This window comes from Piliocolobus tephrosceles, chromosome 4 (assembly GCF_002776525.5).
Source record: "Piliocolobus tephrosceles isolate RC106 chromosome 4, ASM277652v3, whole genome shotgun sequence".
NCBI classification, from domain to species: Eukaryota; Metazoa; Chordata; class Mammalia; order Primates; family Cercopithecidae; genus Piliocolobus; species Piliocolobus tephrosceles.
This window is the reverse complement of record NC_045437.1, coordinates 40295765-40316953: the sequence shown is the minus strand read 5'-3', so window position 1 is coordinate 40316953 and position 21189 is coordinate 40295765. Positions and strand designations below refer to the sequence as shown.

Below are 21189 nucleotides of genomic sequence, written 5' to 3'. Positions count from 1 at the left end.
TCAGCTGTAGGTCTGTTGGAGATTGCTTGAGGTCCACTCCAGACCCTGTTTGCCTGGGTATCAGCAGCAGAGGCTGCAGAAGATAGAATATTGCTGAACAGCGAGTGTAGCTGTCTGATTCTTACTTTGGAAGCTTCCTCTCAGGGCTGTACTCCACCATGTGAGGTGTGGGGTGTTGGTCTGCCCCTAGTGGGGGATGTCTCCCAGTTAGGCTACTCAGGGGTCAGGGACCCACTTGAGCAGGCAGTCTGTCCCTTCTCAGATCTCAACCTCCATGTTAGGAGATCCACTGCTCTCCTCAAAGCTGTCAGACAGAGTCATTTGCGTCTGCAGAGGTTTCTGCTGCTTTTTGTTGTTGCTGTTGTTGTTTAGCTGTGCCCTGTCCCCAGAGGTGGAGTCTACAGATACAAGCAGGTTTCCTTGAGCTGCTGTGAGCTCCACCCAGTTTGAGCTTCCAAGCGGCTTTGTTTACCTACTTAAGCCTCAGCAATGGCGGGTGCCCCTCCCCCAGCCTCACTGCTTCCTTGCCAGTTAGATCGCAGACTGCTGTGCTAGCAATGAGGGAGGCTCCGTGGGTGTGGGACCCTCCCGGCCAGGTGTGGGATATAATCTCCTGCTGTGTCCGTTTGCTTAAAGTGCAGTATTTGCGTGGGAGTTACCCGATTTTCTAGGTGTTGTGTGTCTCAGTTCCCCTGGCTAGGAAAAGGGATTCCCTTCCCCCTTGCGCTTCCCAGGTGAGGCGATGCCTCACTCTGCTTCAGCTCTTGCTGGTCGGGCTGCAGCAGCTGACCAGCACCAATTGTCTGGCACTCCCTAGTGAGATGAACCCAGTACCTCAGCTGAAAATGCAGAAATCACCGGTCTTCTGTATCACTCACGCTGGGAGTTGGAGACTGGAGCTGTTCCTATTCGGCCATCTTGCTCCGCCCCAGTCAAGCATCAGAAAGGCACTTTTCAAATTGAGTGGTCAGTTTGAAAATTTGTAAAAGTTAAAATTCTTCAAGTTAATTTTTTTTAATTACTTTTATTCGACAAAAAAGCAGAGAGTCCACAAACTAAAATCTGTGGTAGTAGCCACAATGAGGAATACTGAGTAGCATTTTTATGAATTATGTTACTGCATATACTTCTGTTCTAAAAGTAAACCTTGTTTCTAAAAGAAAAGCCTGTTCATTTATTCAGCAAATATTTACTGAGTCCTTAGTCTGTGCCATACACTGTGCTAAGCACTGAGGCTACAGCAGTGGAAAAACAGCCCTCAGAGAGCTTACAGGCTAGTTGAGGAGATAGACATTGATCAAACGCATAAATACAATTACAATTCTGACTAGCGTTTTGAAGAAGTGACATTCAAACTTTCACCTGAAAGATGAAAGTACATTACTCTAGTCAGGACCAGAACTGAAATTTCTTTTTTAACACCACATGACAGGACAGGGAAGATAAGGCATCTTTAGAAAAACAAAACAAAACAAATAACAACAAAAACAATCCAGAAGTTTCCCTGAGGGAAAATTAGGCTGGTCAAAGTGAGCAAGACTGATAACATGGCTAGCATTCACTGATGGAGAGAATGCCAAGAGATGAAACTGAAGAAACCTCTAGTGGCCATTGTTCAGGGCCCTGTAGGCCAGCTAAGCATTTTTACCTTTGTCCTAAAAGCACTGTGAGGTAATTGAACCATCCTAAGCAGGAGATTGACATGAAATAACAAGTCAAGGTCAGCACATTGGGGGTTACTGAACTCAATAGATATGACCTGCAAAAGAATTCCTCGGCACTTCCAATTCTTAAATATTTTTCTTTAAATCTTTTTAAAATCAGTTCTTAATGTCAGTGTATCAGAAGACAACCTCTGGTTCTCACATCTCTTCACTCCTGTGGCTTCTTTGGAGGAGGGAGGTTTTCTGATTCCTGTAGCCTTCCCTGTGTCTCTTCTAAGAATCCTGTAATCCTTGAAGATGCCTTGCCTCAGAGGAGCTTCACATTCCAGAGGGGCTTTGAGACTTCACATGCCAAATTTGGGACCTGCGGTTGTACCAACTTACTTTAGATACTGCAATGGGAAAAGGATATTCAGATATTTGCCACAATTATGTGCCCAAGAAACAAAGCCATTTCAAGAATACTTCCCCAAATGCCTCATCATCAGTCTTGTCTGACAGCACTAGGACGTTATTATCCTCTTCTTTTCTGTCTTTGAAATTGTGGAAGTTGGAAAGAAATCCCGCAGACTCATTTTATATCACAACTGTATTATGTCCAGGTGTTAATTCCCAGCTCTCAGAATCCCCTACTGAAGCAGTGAATTGACAGGCTGTCACTCGGTGATTATTGAATGCAACACCACTACAGAGAGACAAGCACTCTTCTCATCGTTCTACATGTACTAACTAATTTAATCCTCATTATTATGCCCACTTTATAGATGGCAAAACTAAGGCTTAGAGTGATGACCAACTTGCTAATAATAAATGGAACTAAAACACGAATAGAAACAGTCTTGCTCTAGAACTGACAGTAGTGCTATGAATTTTTTTTAAAATTTCATTTATCTTGAAATGATTCTCCTGCTAGTCAGTGAGGTCTTGCAAGCAATGAGAGTCTAATCCACACTATAAATCCAGCATCTGCCAAGCACAGTGGCTTAGGCCTGTAATCCCAGCGCTTTGAGAAGCTGAGGCAGGAGGATCACTTGAGTTCAGGAGTTCGAGGTTACAGTGAGCTATGATTAGGCCACTGCACTGCAGCATGGGTAATAGAGTGAGACACTGTCTCTAAAAAAGAAAAAAAATCAGCATCTAATGAAAAGAAAGATTAAAGAATGGTTGGGGGACATTTATAAGACAACATCACAGTAACTATATAATCACAACTTTCTATACTAAAGTAGACCATTCTATAAATAGATGTTAAAATGTTAATATAAAAATTCAAAGGGAATTTAATTATCTCTTCAGATTACATAACTCACTTAGAAATATTTTCCTTCATGATACTGGTGGATAATACTAAAAATTTCCACTAGCAACATCTTGGCTATAAGGAAAGGTAGGGGTAATATGAATGAATTAAGGCTTTTTTAGACTCTCACAGCAATCTGAGAAGTTTCAAAGGAAGACAATGAGCTCTTTATTTATAGGTGAAGAAAATACAAGTTTCAATGTCTCAGGAGCCTTTGAATGGAATTAATATTATATTTTTTTTTTGCATGAGAAAATTTTTTAAAAATTTTATTTAATTGGACAAACCCATGTCAAAGGAAGTCCTTAACGATTTGGCCAAACACCTTTTCTGCTTCTTCTCAACTGCAGTCAGTGCCCCCACACCTCCAGGGCCCCTGCTCTCTGGTCCCCATGTTCTTCCTAGTTGCATCATCTCTTTCATGTCCATATGCTTTTGCATGTGCTGTTCCCTTTTCCTACGATACCTTCCTTCAATTTCTTTGGAACCTCTTTCTCTTTATCTTACGAGTGCCTAGGCATGACCAAGTTCAAATAGCCTCTATTTAGTGAAATGGTCCTTAAATTCCCCCTTAATTTCTCCCAAGTAAAATGAATGATTTTATCTACTGTGCTCCCACAGAATTCTATGCCCACTTCTATTGTACCACATCATATTGTCATGGTGGGTTTATGCCTATTTTGCTTCTTAAACTTTGAGCCACCTGAGCCCAGGACATTGGAGTTCAATGAATGTGTTGTTTTCTCTTTGGGTCCTAGGGATTGTAGTAGGTACAGGAAATGTATTAATGAATATAATATGATATTTTAATGGGCAGGTACTGGTAGAAATTGTCATGGAAATGGATAATCACAATGTTATGTGCTATGTACACTCACAAAACTATGCTTAAGAGGCATAAAGCATAAAAAAAAAAAAAAGGATCTTCATTCACATTTGGATGGGAGGGGTTGAGATAATGCCCAGGCCAAATCTTAAAGGGTAGGGAGCAATTGGCCAAGAAGGGTATTGGAAGAAGACAGGCCTGAAAAAACAGGCAGGGCATGTTTGGGGGAAAATACAAGCATTTCAGTATCACTGGAGAACAAATGAACAGGAAGTAGCAATGAATGAGGTTGAGGAGGAGATGGCAGCTGATATGGTGGAGATAGGAAAAACTCATACACACTGCTGAAGAGTTAGGTATATCTTACAGGTGAGAGATGAATTTGTAGTTGTTCATGAAGAGGAATAATAATGCTCAAATTAATTTGAGAAACATTGTCCTGATTGTAGTGTAGAAAACACACAAAAAAGGAACATAGGCACAAGACTGTGGCAACATCTCTCCAAGAGAGATGAGGAAAGTCTAAACTCTGAAATGGCCTTAGGGAGTTACAAGTAGCACCACTGATGCACAATACATCTTTGTTAGATGAATGCATGGATGGATGAATGGAGGTACAGAAAGATAGGTGATTTAAATAAAGTTTAACCAGTTTTTCTTTGCTGTGATGTTTGTGTCTCCCCAAATTCATATGTTGAAATCCTAACCTTCAAGATGATGGCATTAAGAAGTGAGGCCTTTGGAAGGTGATTAGGTTGTGAGGCAGAATCCCCATGAATGAGATTAGTGCCCTTATTAAAGAGGCATGTGGGATCTTGTTTGCCCTTCCACCACGTGAAGATACAGTGAGAAAACTCCATTTATGAATCAAGAAAGGAGCCCTCACCAAACACCAAATCTACTAGCACATTGATCTTGGACTTCCAAGACTCCAAAACTTTGAGAAATAAATTTCTGTTGTTTATATACTACCCAGGTTATGATATTTTTCTATTGCAGCCCCAAACAAACTAAGACAGTCTCATACCATAAAAATTGTTACACTGATGGCATTTTATTACCACCAGAGTCATCTTTCAGTTCATTCGTATTACCTGTCCAACACCAAGTATAACCAGCAATGTCCTACTTAGCTGTACATCATACATTATCAATGGCAAAAAAAAAAAACATTGATTCTTTAGACAGCAAACAATTTTTTTCTTTTCACATGTAAAACACAGATATATAAACAGTTATACAACATATCTGTAGTATTAAAATTTCATGGATGAGGAGGACAAATAGGAAAACAATATTCAAAAAAGCTCCTTGGGAGGTAATATTGATAAAAGATTAAGAAAAGCTATTCTAAATAATTGTTGTAACTTCAGTAGCTTTTGCTAGTTTTAATCCAGTACGGTGAGTCTTTTTGTTTAACATAATTCTACTTGACACTGAGTATTTGAGGTTTAACTTGGCATTATTGCTTGTTTTGTCTCTGGTATCATATTGACTTTAGGAAAGTATGCCTGAACAGAAAATAGAAATATTCTCATGACTCAGAGGAATGATATTTTAAATGTAATATTCATATTTCATCTAAGGACTACAAGTTATTTTGAAACAATGTTTCATCAATTCTCAAAGCAATCTATTTTATGGGGAAACATAAAAGAACACTCTTGTGTTCTCCTAACCTCTCCCTGTGGAGATAACAATTAGTTGTTCTAAATTCAGGCCTTGATATTTTAACTTCTGAGTAACAGACGGCATGAGGAGCTGTTTCTGTGATGATCACGGTTCTGAGATGTGAATTTGGTTGCTCAGGAACCTCCCATTACCTAGTACCCTAGTGATCTGCTGAAGAAGCTACTCAGTTAAGGCTAATACAGAATCAATACTGGCCTCAGCATCACACTTACCTACTCCACCTCTCATCTCTCAAGGTGAGTGAGTCTGTTGAAAAATCATTCTTCCCAGGAAATACACTGTCCGTGATACTATTTCCAAAGAGCGTTGGTCTTCTCGTATATGCAAAGGTGATGCCACAGCACAGCAAAGCCACTTCATCTGTTCTAGCAAGGCCAGAAGAGAAAGTTTTGGCTTCAACCAGAGTGGCTGCACACATACTGCCACAGTATCTGTCGTTCTAATGAACTTGAATACACTCATGTCTGTGCTCCAGGGATTCAGATTGTCCCTTTTAAGATAGAATTATCTTTTAAAACTATTGCTGTGGGGACCAAATGTCTCCACCTGCTACTCTGTTTTCTAAAGGCATTGGGCCATTTAGGTCCACATTACGCTCTTTTAGAAACAACTGAGTCCTCCTATATCTAGGTCTCACAGGGAAATGTATATGCTGCAATTATGGATCAGGATTTTTAAGGTACTAGCCAGGGAATAGTGTAGCTCAAGGCCATTGACCCAGTGTTGTCTGAATGGGTTGAATTTCTTTAGACTAGATATACTTTCTGAGACCTGGAGAAATGCACATTTATCGCACTCCCTGCTTCCATCTTACTCAGCTCTTCTTAGTTTCCAAAAGGAGCATGGCTTCCTTCTTTTCTTGATTTTCATGACACTATATGCTCCTGATTTTCCTCCTACTTCTATATCTACTTCTGCTTGCCTTCTATGGAATCCATTTTCCTGCCCATCCCTTAAATGCTTCTGATTTTTTTCTCTTTTTTCCTCCTCCTCAAAATCTAAATGATTTTATCCACTTTCACAACTCCAACTATTCTGTTTGTGGTGACTTCTGACCAGCTCTCTGTCCTGCATATCTGACCTGTACTAACCTGCAACTTGAGATCTCAACTCATGTTTTCCAAAGTTACCTCAAAATTAACGTAAGACTGAATTTATCATGCCTGCTGGAAAGCCTTCGCTCCTATCTTTCCAAGATGAGTGAATGATGTCCACCTGCCAGAATACTGTTAGAAATCTAGGCATAATTCATGGCCTCTTTCTTCCTCTCCTTCTACATCCAATTTCATATCAGATGTCATTTTAGATGACATATAGATTTCAGGTATCTTTCAGATACACTGCTGCTACTGCAATACAAGCAAGCACTATCTCTGGTCTGCATTACTTCAGCAGCTCCTAATTGCGATTTCTGCCCCTACTATTGCTCTCTCCCATCACTTGTCTACACTGAAGGCAAACTAATCTCTAAATCACTAATCTAATCATAGTATTCCACCAGTTAACAGTTTTCAGTTGCTGTATGTTTCTTTTCTTTTTAATTTTTGTGGGTATATAGTAGGTGTATATATTTATGGGTACATTAGATGTATTGATAAAGGCATGCAATGTGAAATAAGCTTACCATGAAGAATGAGGTATCCATTCCCACAAGCATTTATCCATTGAGTTGCAAACAATCCAATTACACTCTTTATTTTAAAACGTATAGTTATTATTGACTATAGTCACCCTGTTGTGCTATCAAATAGCAGATCTTATTTCTTCTTTCTAACTTTTTTTTATACTTATTAACTACCCCTGCCTCCTCCATAGCCCTCCTACTATGCTTCCCAGCCTCTGGTAACCATCCTTCTACATTCTGTGTCCATGAGTTCAATGTTTTGATTTTTAGATCCAACAAGTAAGTGACAACATGTTATATTTGTCTTTCTGGACCTGGCTTATTTCACTTAATATAATGATCTCTGGTTCCATGCATATTGTTGCAAATGACTGAACCTTACTCCTTTTTATGGCTGAATAGTACTCCATTGTGTATATGTACCACATTTTTTTTTTTTATACAGAGTCTCGCTCTGTCACTAGGCTGAAGTGCAGCAGTGCGATCTCGGCTCACTGAAACCTCCGCCTCCTGGGTTCAAGCAATTCCCCTGCCTCAGCCTCCTGAGTAGCTGGGACTACAGGTGTGCACCACCATGCCCAGCTAATTTTTTATATTTTAATAGAGATGGGGTTTCACCATATTGGCCAGGATGGCCTCTATCTCCTGACCTCATGATCTGCCCACCTCAGCCTCCCAAAATGCTGGGGTGAGCCACCAAACCCAGCCACATTTTCTTTATCCAGTCATCTGCTGATGAACATTTAGGTTGCTTCCAAATCTTAGGTATTACAAACAGTGCTGCAACAAACATAGGAGTGCAGATATCTCTTCAATATACTGATTTTCTCTCTTTTGTGTATATACCCAGCAGTGGGATTGCTGGATCATGTGGTAGCTTGATTTTCAGTTTTTTGAAGAAACTCCAAACTGTTCTCCATAGTGGTTGTACTAATGTACATTCCCACCAACAGTATACAAGGGTTCCACTTTCTCCATGTCCTCTCCAGCATTTGTTATTGCCTGTTTCTGGATATGAACCATTTTAACTTGGATGACATGATTTTCATCTCTCTGATAATCAATGATGTTGAGCCTCTGTTCATATGTCTGTTTTCCATTTGTATGTCTTCTTTTGATAAATGTCTGTTCAAATCTTTTGCCCATCTTTTAATTAGATAATTAGCTTTTATTCTATAAAGTTGTTCGAATTGTTTATATATCCTGGTTATTAATCTCTTGTCAGATGGGTAGACTGAAGATATTTTTCTCCCATTCTGTGGGTTGTCTCTTCACTTTGTTGATTGTATCCTTTGCTGTGCAGAACCCTTTTAATTTGATGTGATCCCATTTGTCCATATTTGGTTTGGTTGCCTGTGCTTATGGGATACTGCTCAAGAAATTTTTGCCCAGACCAATGTCCTGGAGATTTTCCCCAAAATTTTCTTACAGTAGTTTCATAGTTTGAGGTCTTAGATTTAAGTCTTTAATCCATTTTGATCTGATTTTTGTATATGGTGAGACGTGAGAGATAGTGGCCAAGTTTTATCCTTTTGCATATGGATATCCAATTTTCCCAGCACCATTATTGAAGATACTGTCTTTTCCCTAGTGTGTGTTTGTAGCACATTTGTCAAAAATGAGTTCACCATAAATGTGTGAATTTGCTTCTGTATTTATTCTTTTCTGTTGGTCTATGTGTCCGTTTTTATGCCAGTGCCATGCTGTGTTTGTTACTATTTCTCTGCAGGATAATTTAAAGTAATGTGATTCTTCCAGTTTTGTTCTTTTTGTTTAGGATAACTTTGGCTGTGCTAGATCTTTTGTGGTTCCACATAAATTTTAGAGTTGATTTTTCTATTTCTGTGAAGAATATCATTCGTATTTTGATAGAGATTGCATTTAATCTGTAGATTGCTTTGAGTAGTATGGACATTTTAACAGTATTGATTCTTTCAATCCATGAACATGGAACATTTTTCCATTTTTTTGGTGTCCTCTTTCATCAGTGTTTTATAGATTTCATTATAGAGATCTTTCACTTTTTTTTGGTTAATTTCTAGGTACTTAATTTTATGTGTGGCTATCGTAAATGGGATTGCTTATTTTATTCCTTTTTCACATTGTTCACTGTTGGCATACAGAAATGCTACTGATTTTTGTATGTTGACTTTGGATACTGCAAATTTACTGAATTTGTTTATCAGTTTTGTTTTCTTACAGAGTCTTTATGTTTTTCCAAATATAAGATCATATCATCTACAAACGAGGAACATTTGACATCTTTCTTTTCAATTTGGAAGCATTTTATATCTTTCTCTTTCTGACTGGTCTAGCTAGAAATTCCAGTACTATTTTGAATAACAGCGGTGACAGTGGGCATCCCTGTCATGGACCAGAGTTTAGAGGAAAAGCTTCTAGTTTTTCCTCATTCAGTATGATACTACCTGTGGGTCTGTTGTATATGGTTTTTATTATGTTGAGATATGTTCATTCTATCCCCAGCTTTTTAAAAGATTTTTTATCATGCAGGGATGTTGACTTCTATCAAATGCTTTTTCAGCATCAATTGAGATGATCATATAGTTTTCAGTCTTCTTTCTGTGGATATGATGTATCACATTAATTGATTTGCATATGTTGAACCACCCTTGTATTCCACGGATAAATCCCAATTGGTCATGATGAATGGTCTTTCTAATGTATTGCTGAATTAACTTTGCTAGTATTTTGTTAAGAATTTTTACATCAATATTCATCGGCGATATTGGTTTGTAGTTTTCTTTTTTTTTTTCTTTTTTTAGATGTGTCTTTGGTTTTAGTATCAGGGTAATACTGGCCTCACAGAGTGAATTTGGAAATATTCCCTCCTCCTCTATTTTTCAAAATGATTAGAGTAGAATTGTTATTAATTTTTCTTTAAATGTTTGGTGGAATTATTCAGCAGTGAAGTCATCAGGTCTCAGGGTTTTCTTTACTGGGAGACTTTTTATTATGGCTTTGATCTCATTACTTGTTATTGGTCTGTTCAGGTTTTTATTTTTTTCCTAGTTCAATCTTGGTAGGTTTTATGTGTCTAGGAATTTGTTCACTTCTTCTAGGTTTTCCTATTTATTGGCATGTATTTGCTCATAGTAGCCACTAATGATCTTTTGAATTTCTGCAGTGTCAGTTGTAATGTCTCTTTTTCATTTCTGATTTTATCTATTTATTTGGATCTTCTTTTTTTTTTCTTAGTATGGTTAAAGGTTTGTCCATTGTGCTTTTCAACAACTGACATTTTTGTTTTCTTGATCTTTTGTATTTTTTTCATTTCAATTGCATCTATTACCACTCTGATCTTTATTATCTCTTTTCTTCTACTAATTTTGGGTTTGGTTTGGTCTTGGTTTTCTAGTTCTTTAAGATGTCATTAGGCTGTTTATTTGAAGCTTTTTTGTCTTTTGGGACATAGGCACTTGTAGCTATAAACTTTCTTCTTAGTACTGCTTTTGCTGTATCCTATAGGTTTTGGGGTGTTGTTTCCATTATTATTTGTTTCAAGACATTTTTCAATTTCCTTCTTAATGTCTTCATTGACCCACTGGTCATTCAGGAGCATATTGTTTGATTTCTATGCATTTGTATAACTCCCAAAATTCCTCTCGTCATTAATTTCTAGTTATATCCCAATTGTGGTCAGAGAAGATGTTTGATATTTAGATTGTTTTGAATGTTTTAAGATGTTTTGTGACCTAAAATATGGTCTATCCTTGAGAATGATCCATGCGTTGAGGAAAAAAAATGTGTATCCTGTAGCTCTTGGATGAAATGTTCTGTAAATATCCATTAGATCCATTTGGTCTATACTGCAGATTAAGTCTGATGTTTCTTTGTTGATTTTCTATCTGGAAGATCTGTTCAGTACTGAAAGTAGGGTGTTGAAGTCGCTGGCTATTATTGTATTAGGGCCTATTTCTTTCTTTAGCTCTAAAAATATTTATTGTATGTATCTGGGTGCTCTAGTGTTGACTGCATATATATTTATGATTGTTATATACTCTTGCCAAATTGAACCCTTTATCATGGCACAGTGACATTATTTGTCTCATCTTACAGTTTTTGTCTTGAAATTTATTTTGTCTGATATAAGTATAGCAACTCCTGCTTTTTTTCTGTTTGTTTCCATTGGCGTGGAATATCTTTTTCCAGTCCTTTATTTTCAATCTATGTGTGTCTTTACAGGTGACGTGTGTTTCTTGTAGGCAATAGATCACTGGGTCTTGTTTTCTCATCCATTAAGCCAGGCTATGTCTTTTGATTGGAAAGTTTAGTTCATTTACATTCAATGTTATTATTGATAGGTAAGGACTTACTCCTACCATTTTGTTATGTGTCTTCTGGTTGTGTTGTGGTCTTCTCTTCCTTTTTTCTTTTTCTGCCTATCTTCCTCTAGTGAAGATGATTTTCCCTGGTGAGAGAATTTAGTTCTTGCTTCTTATTTTTTGTGTATCCATTGCATGTTTTTGGTTTTAGGTTACCAGGAGGTTTGCAAATACTATCTTATAACTCATTATTTTAACTTGATCACTTAACACTATTTGCATAAGTAAACAAACAAAAAGTAAACTAATAAAAATATGCCTTAACTTCATCCCCCAACTTTTAAACATTTTGTTGTTTCTACTTATATTTTATTGTACTGACTGTGTCTTGAAAATTTGTTGTAGTTTTTATTTTTGATTGGTTCATTGTTTAGTCTTTCTACTGAGGATAAGAGTAGTTTACATACCACAGTGATGGCGTTATACTATTCTTTGTTTTTCTGTGTACTAACCATTACCAGCAAGTTTTGTACCTTCGACTGATTATTTATACCTTTTCTTTTTGATTGAAGTACTCTCTTTAACATTGCTTGTGGGGTGGGTCTGGTATTGATGAAATCCCTCGGCTTTTGTTTGGGAAAGTCTTTATTTCTCGAAGGATATTTTTGCTAGATATCCCACTCTAGGGTAAAAGGTTTTCTTCTTTTCAGTACCTTAAATATGTCATGTCATGCTCTCCTGGTCTTCTTGTGTTTGGATATTAATATCTTTCTCTAATTTTGGAAAGTTCTCTGTTATTATTTCTTTGAATAAACATTCTACCCTTATGTCTTTCTTTTTCACTTATTTAAGGTCAATAACTCTTAGATTTGCCCTTATGAGCCTATTTTCTGCATCCTGTAGGCATGCTTCATTGTTTTTTATTCTTTTTTCTTTTGTCTCCTCTGTATATTTTCAAATACCCTGTCTTCAAGGTCACTATTTCTTCTGCTTGATCCATTCTGCTATTAAATGACTGTGATACATTCTTTAGTATACAAATTGCACTTTTCAACTCCAGAAAATTTCTGCTTGACACTTTTTAATTATTTTAATATCTTCGTTGAATTTATCTGATAGAATTCTGAATTCCTTCTCTGTGTTATTTTGAACTTATTTGAGTTTCCTCAACACAGCTACTTTGAGTTCTTCATCTGAAAGATCACATATCTCTGTTTCTCCAGGATTGGTCCCTGGTGCCTTATTTAGTTTATTTGGTGAGGTCACATTTCCCCAGATGCTGTTGATTCTTCAGTGTCTGGATATTGAAGAGTTAGGTATTTATTTTAGTCTTTTCTGTCTGAACTTTTTTGTCACCATCCTTCTCAGGGACGCCTTCTGGAAATTTGAAAAGACTTGGGTTTGTGATCTAAACTGTGTCTACTTTAAGGGGCACCCCAAGACCAGAAATGCTGTGATTCTTGACGACTTATACAGGTATCACCTTGATGGTCTTGGTCCAGATATGCGATAATTCTCTAAGTTACCAGGCAGAGATTTGTTCTCTTTCCTTACTTCCTTCCGAACATACAGAGTCTCCTGCTCCATTTTGAACCACCTAAACCTGGGGATGGAATGAAACAAGCACCTCTGTGACTGTGCTGGGTCATACCTGAAGCCAGCAAAGCACTGGGTCTCACGCAGGGCCTGCTGTAACCAGTCCCTGGCTACTGTGTATGGTTTCTCAAAGACCTGGGGCTGAACAATCAGCAGGTGGCAAATCCAGTCAGGTCTGTATCCTTCCTTTCAGGATGGCAGGGTTCCCCAAGCCCTGGGTGCGTCCAGAAATGCCATCTGGAGTCAGGAAGTAGAGCCAAAACCCTTAGAAATATATCTGGTATCTTATTGTATTGCAGCTGAACTGGCACTAAAAACACAAGACACAGTCCTTACCAGTCTTCCCTGTCCTTTCCAAAGGTACAGGAGCCTCACCGTATAGCCACCACCACCCCAGTCATGATGAGTACTTCCAGACTACCACTGATGTTCCCTTAAGGTCCAAGATCTCTTAAGTCTGCTTCTGGTGGATGCTGCCTAGGCAGGGACTCACCCTTCAGGGCACTGGGCTCCCCTCTGACCCTGGGCAGGTCCAGAAATGTCATCCAACAGTCAAGTCCTGGAATCGGGGACTCTAAAAGTCTGCTTGGTGCTCTACCCACCATGGCAGTGTTGGTACCTAAGGTGCAAGACAAAGTCCCCTTTACTTTTCCCTCTGCTTTTCTCAACAAGAAGCAGTTTTGTCCCACAGCCACCATAGCTAGTAATGGGCTGAGTCTTACTTGCCAGCAAGTCTCAGAGGTTCACCCAAGACCCAAGATGTGGTACCCGGATATCTCTGCTGGTTATTTGGGGCCAAGGGCTCTTCAGTTAGCAGGTGATGAATGCTGGTAGGTCTACATCCTTTTCTTCAAGGCAACGAGTTCCCTTCTGGCCCAGGGTGTGTCTAGAAATGTCATCTGGGAGCTAGGGCCTGGAACGGGGACTTCATGACTCTGACTGGTGCCCTATCCTGCTGTGGCTGAGCTGGTATCCAAGAGGCAACACAAAGTCCTCACCATTCTTCCCCCTCTTCTCCCAAGTGGAAGAAAGGGGTCTCTTTTACAACCACAAGCTGTGCAGCCTGGGTTTAGGGGAGAGGTGATGCCAGCACTCCCTTGGTTACCCAAGCTGATGTCTCAGTATGGAGTTGCCTAAGAGTTGCAGTTCTTAAGACCTAGATTGCCTTTCAAATTTACTTGGAGATACAGAACACTGTAGCCCTCTGTGGTGAGGTTTGCAGGCACTCTGACTGCTGGGATCTGCAATTCCCTCTCTGGCTAGTCCTGGTTTAAATATTCCCTGTGTGACTGGGCATCAGCTGAGTTAGGTCTGGTTTTCATTTCTGCTCTAGCAGGACAGCACTGAGTTTAATACCTCACAATTAGTGTATTCTCCCTTCCCCAGAGCCCAGAGATGCTCTCCATACCAGGCCATTGCTGGTGGGGGTTGAAAGGGATAGTGTCAGTGATTCAGGACCGTTTTTTCTATTTCTTCGGTGGCATTTTCAGCAATATAAACTTAAATCCAGGTCCTATAGGTATTCACCTTATTTGTAGTTCTTATGAAGGTATTTTTTTGTTTTGTTTTGTTTTGTTTTGTTTTTTGCTATGTAGATAGTTGTTAACTTGGTATCCTTGCAGGTGGGATGCTGTCCTTGCAGGGGGATGTGGAGCCTTCTGTTCCACCATCTTGCTCAGCCTCCCAATTCAGTTGTTATATATTTCTCAAGGCCTTCTATTGTCTGGGTTTTTTCTCTTTAACATCTTTCAAAACAACCTTACCTTTTTTATACAACTTCTTCTAGGTTTTTAAACTCTCCTCCCTTTTTTCCCTTTTCTCTCCCTCTCCTTCTCCCTCTCCATTTCATCCAGGAATTTAATGTTCACATGTATTTCCATCAAACTTTCTTTGTTAGTACACTATCAGGTCTCTGGCCTGTTCATTTATCCTTTTGTGATGGAAACTTCCCTTCCTGCCCTGCCCAAGTTATAGTAGTTCTCATTCCAATATGCTGTCAGATGAAGCTGGACATCATCATTAACATCACCTGTATCTGTCTGCCTGTATCCCTTGCTCCTAAGCATACACCATGATTCTGTCAATGAATGTAAAAATGGTATTTCCTCTGTCTGAAAGTGCATTGCATCATCCTCCATCTACCATTCCCACCTTTGTCCATCTAAATCTTCATAATCTTTCAATATTTATTTTAGGGAGCATCCTTCTGAAAGGTTTTCCTTGATATTCCAGGCTATGCTAGGTGACTCTCCACTGTGATCTCATGGTGATGAATGAGCTCTTACAGTGAAAGTCTAATCACACCGCCTCTCTGCTCAAGATACATCAAAGGCCCCTATTTTACTCAGAGTGAACATCAAAACGCTTATAATGGCCTAATGTGTCCTACAGAATCTGCTCCCTTTTCCTCATTATCCTCATTTTTTACTACTTTCTTCTTTTCTCTAAGCTTAAGCATGCTACCCCTTTTGTGCCATGGCAATAGCTGGGATGCTTTCCCTAGATAGCCACATGACTAACTCCCTTGTCTCCTTCAAACCTTTGCACAAATGTCCCTTTATCACTGAGGCATATTAAGCCACCCTATTTTAAAATGCAATCTGCATCACTCCTCCCCACCTGCAGATTCCTAATCTTCCTTTCTTTTCTCCATTTCTATAGCACTTATTCCCTCCTATCAAACTATACATTTTTATGACTCTTGTTTATTGTCTGTTTCTCCTTATGAGAATGTAAGTTCCACAGGGAAAGATATTTTTATCAGTTTTGTTTACTTGAATCCTCCAGGTGCCTACAGTGATGACTGGAACTTAATAGGTGCCCAGTAAATGTGTTTGAAGAAATGAGCCCTGATTATATTGTGCTACAATTTCTTCCTTGTCTGCCTACCTACCACCAAACTGTACACTTTTTGAAGGCAGGGGATTTTACTATTATGTCTATTTACATTATCTTAGCACATTTCCTCATAATAGTGGGTTCATAATAAATGTTTACTAAGTGATGTATTCATCTCTGACCTCCCCACTCCATAGTTTTGAAAGGTTTGTGATGACACCATATAAAATCAGAATATAAATGCAAGAATGTTGTTTTCTTAGTAGGGAAGCATCATTATAAACTATTACAGTATCTGGAATCTGCCGAGATGAGGACTCCAATACAGACCAATATGAATATTTCTCCTACAGAGTTTCTGCAAAGGTTAAGAAACCCCCAGAGTCCATGTGGCCTTTTCCTCTTCCTGTACCTATACGTGAAACATTTATTTTAATAAGCTAGAAACTAAAGGGAAGACTGAGAATTGTAGAGCTTGAAAAATAATATCTTGCCTTCTGTGACTTTTCTTTTTGTTTCCTTTCTCAGAGCTCTTCCTGCCATGATGCAGTGGGTCCGCACACAGAAGCCAGGAGAGAGTGGCATCAATATTGTCACTGCCGATTTTGTAGAACTTGGTGACTTTATCAGCACTGTCATAAAGCTCAACTATGTCTTTGACGAAGGAGAAGCCAACACTTGATAACACTACTTGGAGTTTCCATGATTAAGATGGAGAAGGCTCATTGTATTAGGGCATATATCTGTAAACAATCTGATCTTCCTATTTCACTGAGTCTCTGAAGGGAATAGGGCTGGTAGTGGGTGGGAAAAGGGGAAAAACTATTTCTTCAGTGATTACAATCATACTCTTCATTACTATAAATATTTCATTTCCCATTTGATGCTTGAAATCTACTTCTAGTGTTAGGAAGAAAAAAAAAAAAAAAAAAGACCAGTAACTTTGTTTTTCAAAATTAGTCTTTGTAATATAGAACTTATATGTGTTTACTTGATTAGGTTCTCTATTTCCATCCTACAGCTCCTACACTGTCTATAGCCTGTAACCTTTCTGCTCCCTCTCTTGCTCGCTCTTTTTAATCAGATACTGTATGGAAATCAAAACAATTGAATGCCCAACGTTTTGTGTATTACATTGTTGTCTTAAAACGTACTTGTTTTGTGGGACTTGGTATAATACTCTATAGTCATCTACAGTTGGGCAATCATAGCTAACTTTTGGTCATAGAAAATCTGCATCAAATCAGTTTCCATGCATCAGTAATATTGAAGGTCATAATCAGTGATTTTTGTTATATGAAAATAATAGTGTTTCACAGTGTTTCTATTTAAGGCAGCTATAAATATAGGATAAAAATGCTTTTGGAGAACTGTGAATGCCAACTTCAGAGGGAAAGATGATTGAGGGGTGAAAGAGATGGATGGCATCTTAATTTGGCAATATCTTAAATAATATTTCCCTGCAAGTACCCAGTACATGGTAAGGTACAACTGTGTTAAAATTGAAAACTCTGAAAAGAACTATTTAAAAGGCCCTCTTAATGAGTCTCTTGATGAAAGAAAAAAAAAGAGAAGGAAGGAAGGAAGGAAGGAAGGAAGGAGGAAGGGAGGGAGGAGGAAGGGAGGGAGGAAGGGAGGAAAGGAGGAAAGAAGAAAAAAAAGACTGCAAGCTTTCCTGCCAATTTGGGATTTTCAAGTATTTAATTCTAAATTCCATATTTTAAGGAAGATTTTTCAAGAAACTTCAAGTTTTCAACTTGAAGGAAAGAAAGAAGAAGGCTGATAGAAGGAGTTAGAGCAATGTTTTTGAAATTATGTTCATGAAATCACAGGGATCTGTGAAATATCTTTAGGAAACTCTTGAAATTTATGAGATCTGAGTGGACTTGTTTAAAACTGGCACTGACTCCTCACTTCTGAGTTTTATCCTATCTGAAGGATGAGATTAAGGCAGAGGCAAAAGTTTCATACAAAGTTTCTGCAACCTAATATTTAATCTTGCGGGTCTACAGGGAAGAACAATGAAATAGCTTGAGCATTACTTCCTCCTTGGAGTCTTTGTGATATTTGACAACTCTAAAAAGTAAAAAAAAAAAAAAAAAAAAAAAAAAAAACTTAATAAGAGCACAATAATCCTTGGCTATGTACTTCACAGGAATATTGTGAGATGTTTATAAAAATTATAAAATTTGATGAAATTCTTACAATTATGAATTATTTTATTTTCATGTTTAGAAATAATCACACCTCAATAGTTTCCTAGGATAATACAGTCCATGCAAAGTAGGGTCATAGAGAAATAAAAGCATGTCCTCAGCTTTTAATGAACTTAAATGTAGGACGTATGGCTAAATCTCGTAGACTTAGATAAGGGAGTTGAATTCAAAGCTCTATATGTCAAGATCATAAATAATCAAGAGTTGATTTCAAGATTATAAATACTCATGATCAGAAAATAGTACTTATTAGCAATTAAAGGGAGGGAAAGGAATTGTTTATACTGAAGAGAATGTTTATAAGGAGTATGTATGTACCTATGGTATACCAAATAACATACATGTACACACAAAAATGTGTGTATACATTTGGGTTGTGTGTATACATCTTGCCATATACAATATACAAACATATGCCCACTCCTGTGCAAGCATACAGATTCAAACATACACAAACACACACAGATATGGACACAGTACAGTACAATTCTTCTTTTCAAATGAAAACATTGATAATATTAAATAATTTAATTTTAAGACTGAAACCCTTAATCATGTGTGAAAAAGAGTAATAAAACCTTTGAGAGTAGAGTCAATGATCACATTAAAGTATTTTTGTAAAAGAATTCTAGTGCAGGACTTAATTATTTTAAAAATATATTTCTTTTCTTCTTTCCATTTTCCCTTCCCTTGTAGTTTTATTATCGTTCTTTTACACCTGCTCTTTATGTGAAAATGTATATGAATCCTTTTAAAATGATTAGGATTATTGAAATGTATGTCCCATACATTTGGTTTTGGGACAGACTTTCTCTCTAACTGGCTATTCATTTATCCTTCAGGAGGATCTTTAGCCAAGCATACTTGCAATGACACACTAATTTAATGTTATAAATATAATAGAAAACAGATTTTTCATCATATTAATGAATAAAATATAGAGGTAACTATGTGGTATTTTCTTGAACCTAGATACTTTCTCATAGTGTTTGCTTAGAATTAACTTTGTCCTATTTGTCAACTGGGTGCTGGAAAAAAACAAACATGATGAAGCTTTTGAATAATTTTGCAGTTTTTTAACTAGGGAAAGGTTTGTACTGCTGCTAATGATATGCACCCAGAAACCTTGTTAGACAAAAGGCACTTTCAAGCCAATGCTATAATTTCCATGTGGACATACAGTGCCTATGTAGCAGGCACTGAGTAAATGGACTTGCCTTAATTTATAAAGGAGGGAAGAGGTAGAAGGGAGCCATGGGTCCTCTAGCAAGAGGGGGAGTTTACTAAAAGGGAGTCCTTGGAAATGAGAATGGAGAGAAGGTGGCTTTGACTGTCTTCTATCCATTAGCCCTGCCCTGGAGCACACTGGGGAAGCAGACTGCAGGCCTTCCAAAAGTAAAAAATGGTGACATGCAATCGAAGGTTACCCTCAGCCTATGCACCTTTGTCTTAGCTGGGCATTGTCTTTTCAGAGAGCTTTTCATTTTTTTATTTTTTATTTTTTATTATACTTTAAAGAGAAAATATGCAAAGAGATCATTTTTAAGTTTGCTTTCCTATCTGTAATTTTCAAGGACTAATATAGTAAATTTTTCTTCTGCCAATATCATTTATGTCTCCCTATTTACCACACAATCATGTAAATGCAGAGAATGAGGAGGCACCTTTAAAAGCCTTAGGATATTCTATATGATGACCTCAATATTTACTTTCAGCCAGCCATACTGGGAAAACTTACTTTTCATGGAGTGCCACCTAACAGTGAATGTATTAGAGTATAAAATGTTTGCCATGTATACACCTGTATGTGTACATATACACATTACACACACACACACACACACACACACAGAATGCACATTTCACACACATACACTTATTATTCAAGTTGAAACTGCACTTGAATTAATCTGATTCTATTGCTGTTTCAACTCTTAAAATCAGTATCTCCTACATTAGTAGATAATTCAAATATTTAAATATTTAAGAGGAGAAAGGTAACTAGAAAACCAATGAAAAGTGAGACCATCAGAAATAGAAAATGCTTGGCACTAACAATCTATCTAAATTGTCAATTTCACTTCATATTAGAGAATCCAAGATGGACTAGACTATAACTTACAAACACATACACACATCTTCACTTAAAGTTGTTTAAGTTCTTTGAAATTCTGACATGTTTTTTAGCCAGGGTTATTTGTTCAGGTTCTTCCTTGTTAGGATTCCAGACTGGAAAGTTGGAATTCTCAGGAAATGCATGTTTCCATGAGTTTTTCAGTTTTACAGTTTTACAGATCCAATGACACAATCTTTTAATCTTTGGTCACTCAACCAAACAGGAGTTCCATAGGCACAGTGCTCACACTTTGAATTGCTAATAGAAAATAATGCACAACGTCCTCAGGATATGCTAAACAAGGTTTTTAAGAGCATTTTATTTTACAGCACTTTAGTCTTTTCAGCTAGATTTCAGTGACACCATAGTGTAAATGCTATATTTGCCATAACTTATTGGTGGCTCCTGTGTTGCATACAGTTTTAAATAATGCTCTAAATTGTTTGTTTTCCCAATGATAATGATAAAATGTTCTGTAGAATTTGTAAAACATGTCAATTGAATCTTTTGAAAATTGTGTAACTGTTGTTTCAATTGTGATACTATTTTGCAGGTATTAGTTTTAAATGTATATTTGTATGAGTCCAAAGTATGTGCTTGTATGTGGTATGCGTGTGTAAGTATATAATCTCTTATCAAAAATCAAACTTATCCTAAAGAAAAAGGGCACATTGTGACCAGCCTTAATTTATTAACAGTTTTTCGTTGTTGCTGCAATTTGGATTTAAAAATGAAACCGAAATTAAGTTTTTGTTAAAAATGGTGTCTTTTAATTTTTTGAGGAATGGGCTTTAGAACCTATCTGAGTTCCCATAAGCAAACTGTCCAGCTTGTGAGGCACCCCCATTGCTTTTCGAAATAATCAAACATCAATTCATGTATTAACTTCATCAACACACAGACTAATTTGTTTTCATCAGCAATAAAACCAGTACACCTCGAAAGTTGACCTTCCCAACATGGCACCCATGTTTCTTTAATGAATGATAAATTTTCCAAGAAAAATTGTTTCTCCAAACCATTACTTTTTAAAA

At 37.6% G+C, this 21189-nt stretch overlaps 1 protein-coding gene across 1 annotated transcript in view; it reads left to right on the top strand.

Moving 5' to 3' along the window:
• The window catches only part of PLCXD3 (phosphatidylinositol specific phospholipase C X domain containing 3), a 190526-nt gene extending 173790 nt beyond the window's left edge, over window positions 1-16736 (top strand). The window contains exon 3 of the mRNA XM_023216411.2: window positions 16352-16736. Within this exon, the coding sequence (XP_023072179.2) occupies window positions 16352-16505 (154 nt within the window). The 3' untranslated portion in view covers window positions 16506-16736. The remainder of the gene's footprint in view (window positions 1-16351) is intronic.
• The last annotated feature ends 4453 nt before the right edge of the window (window positions 16737-21189 follow it).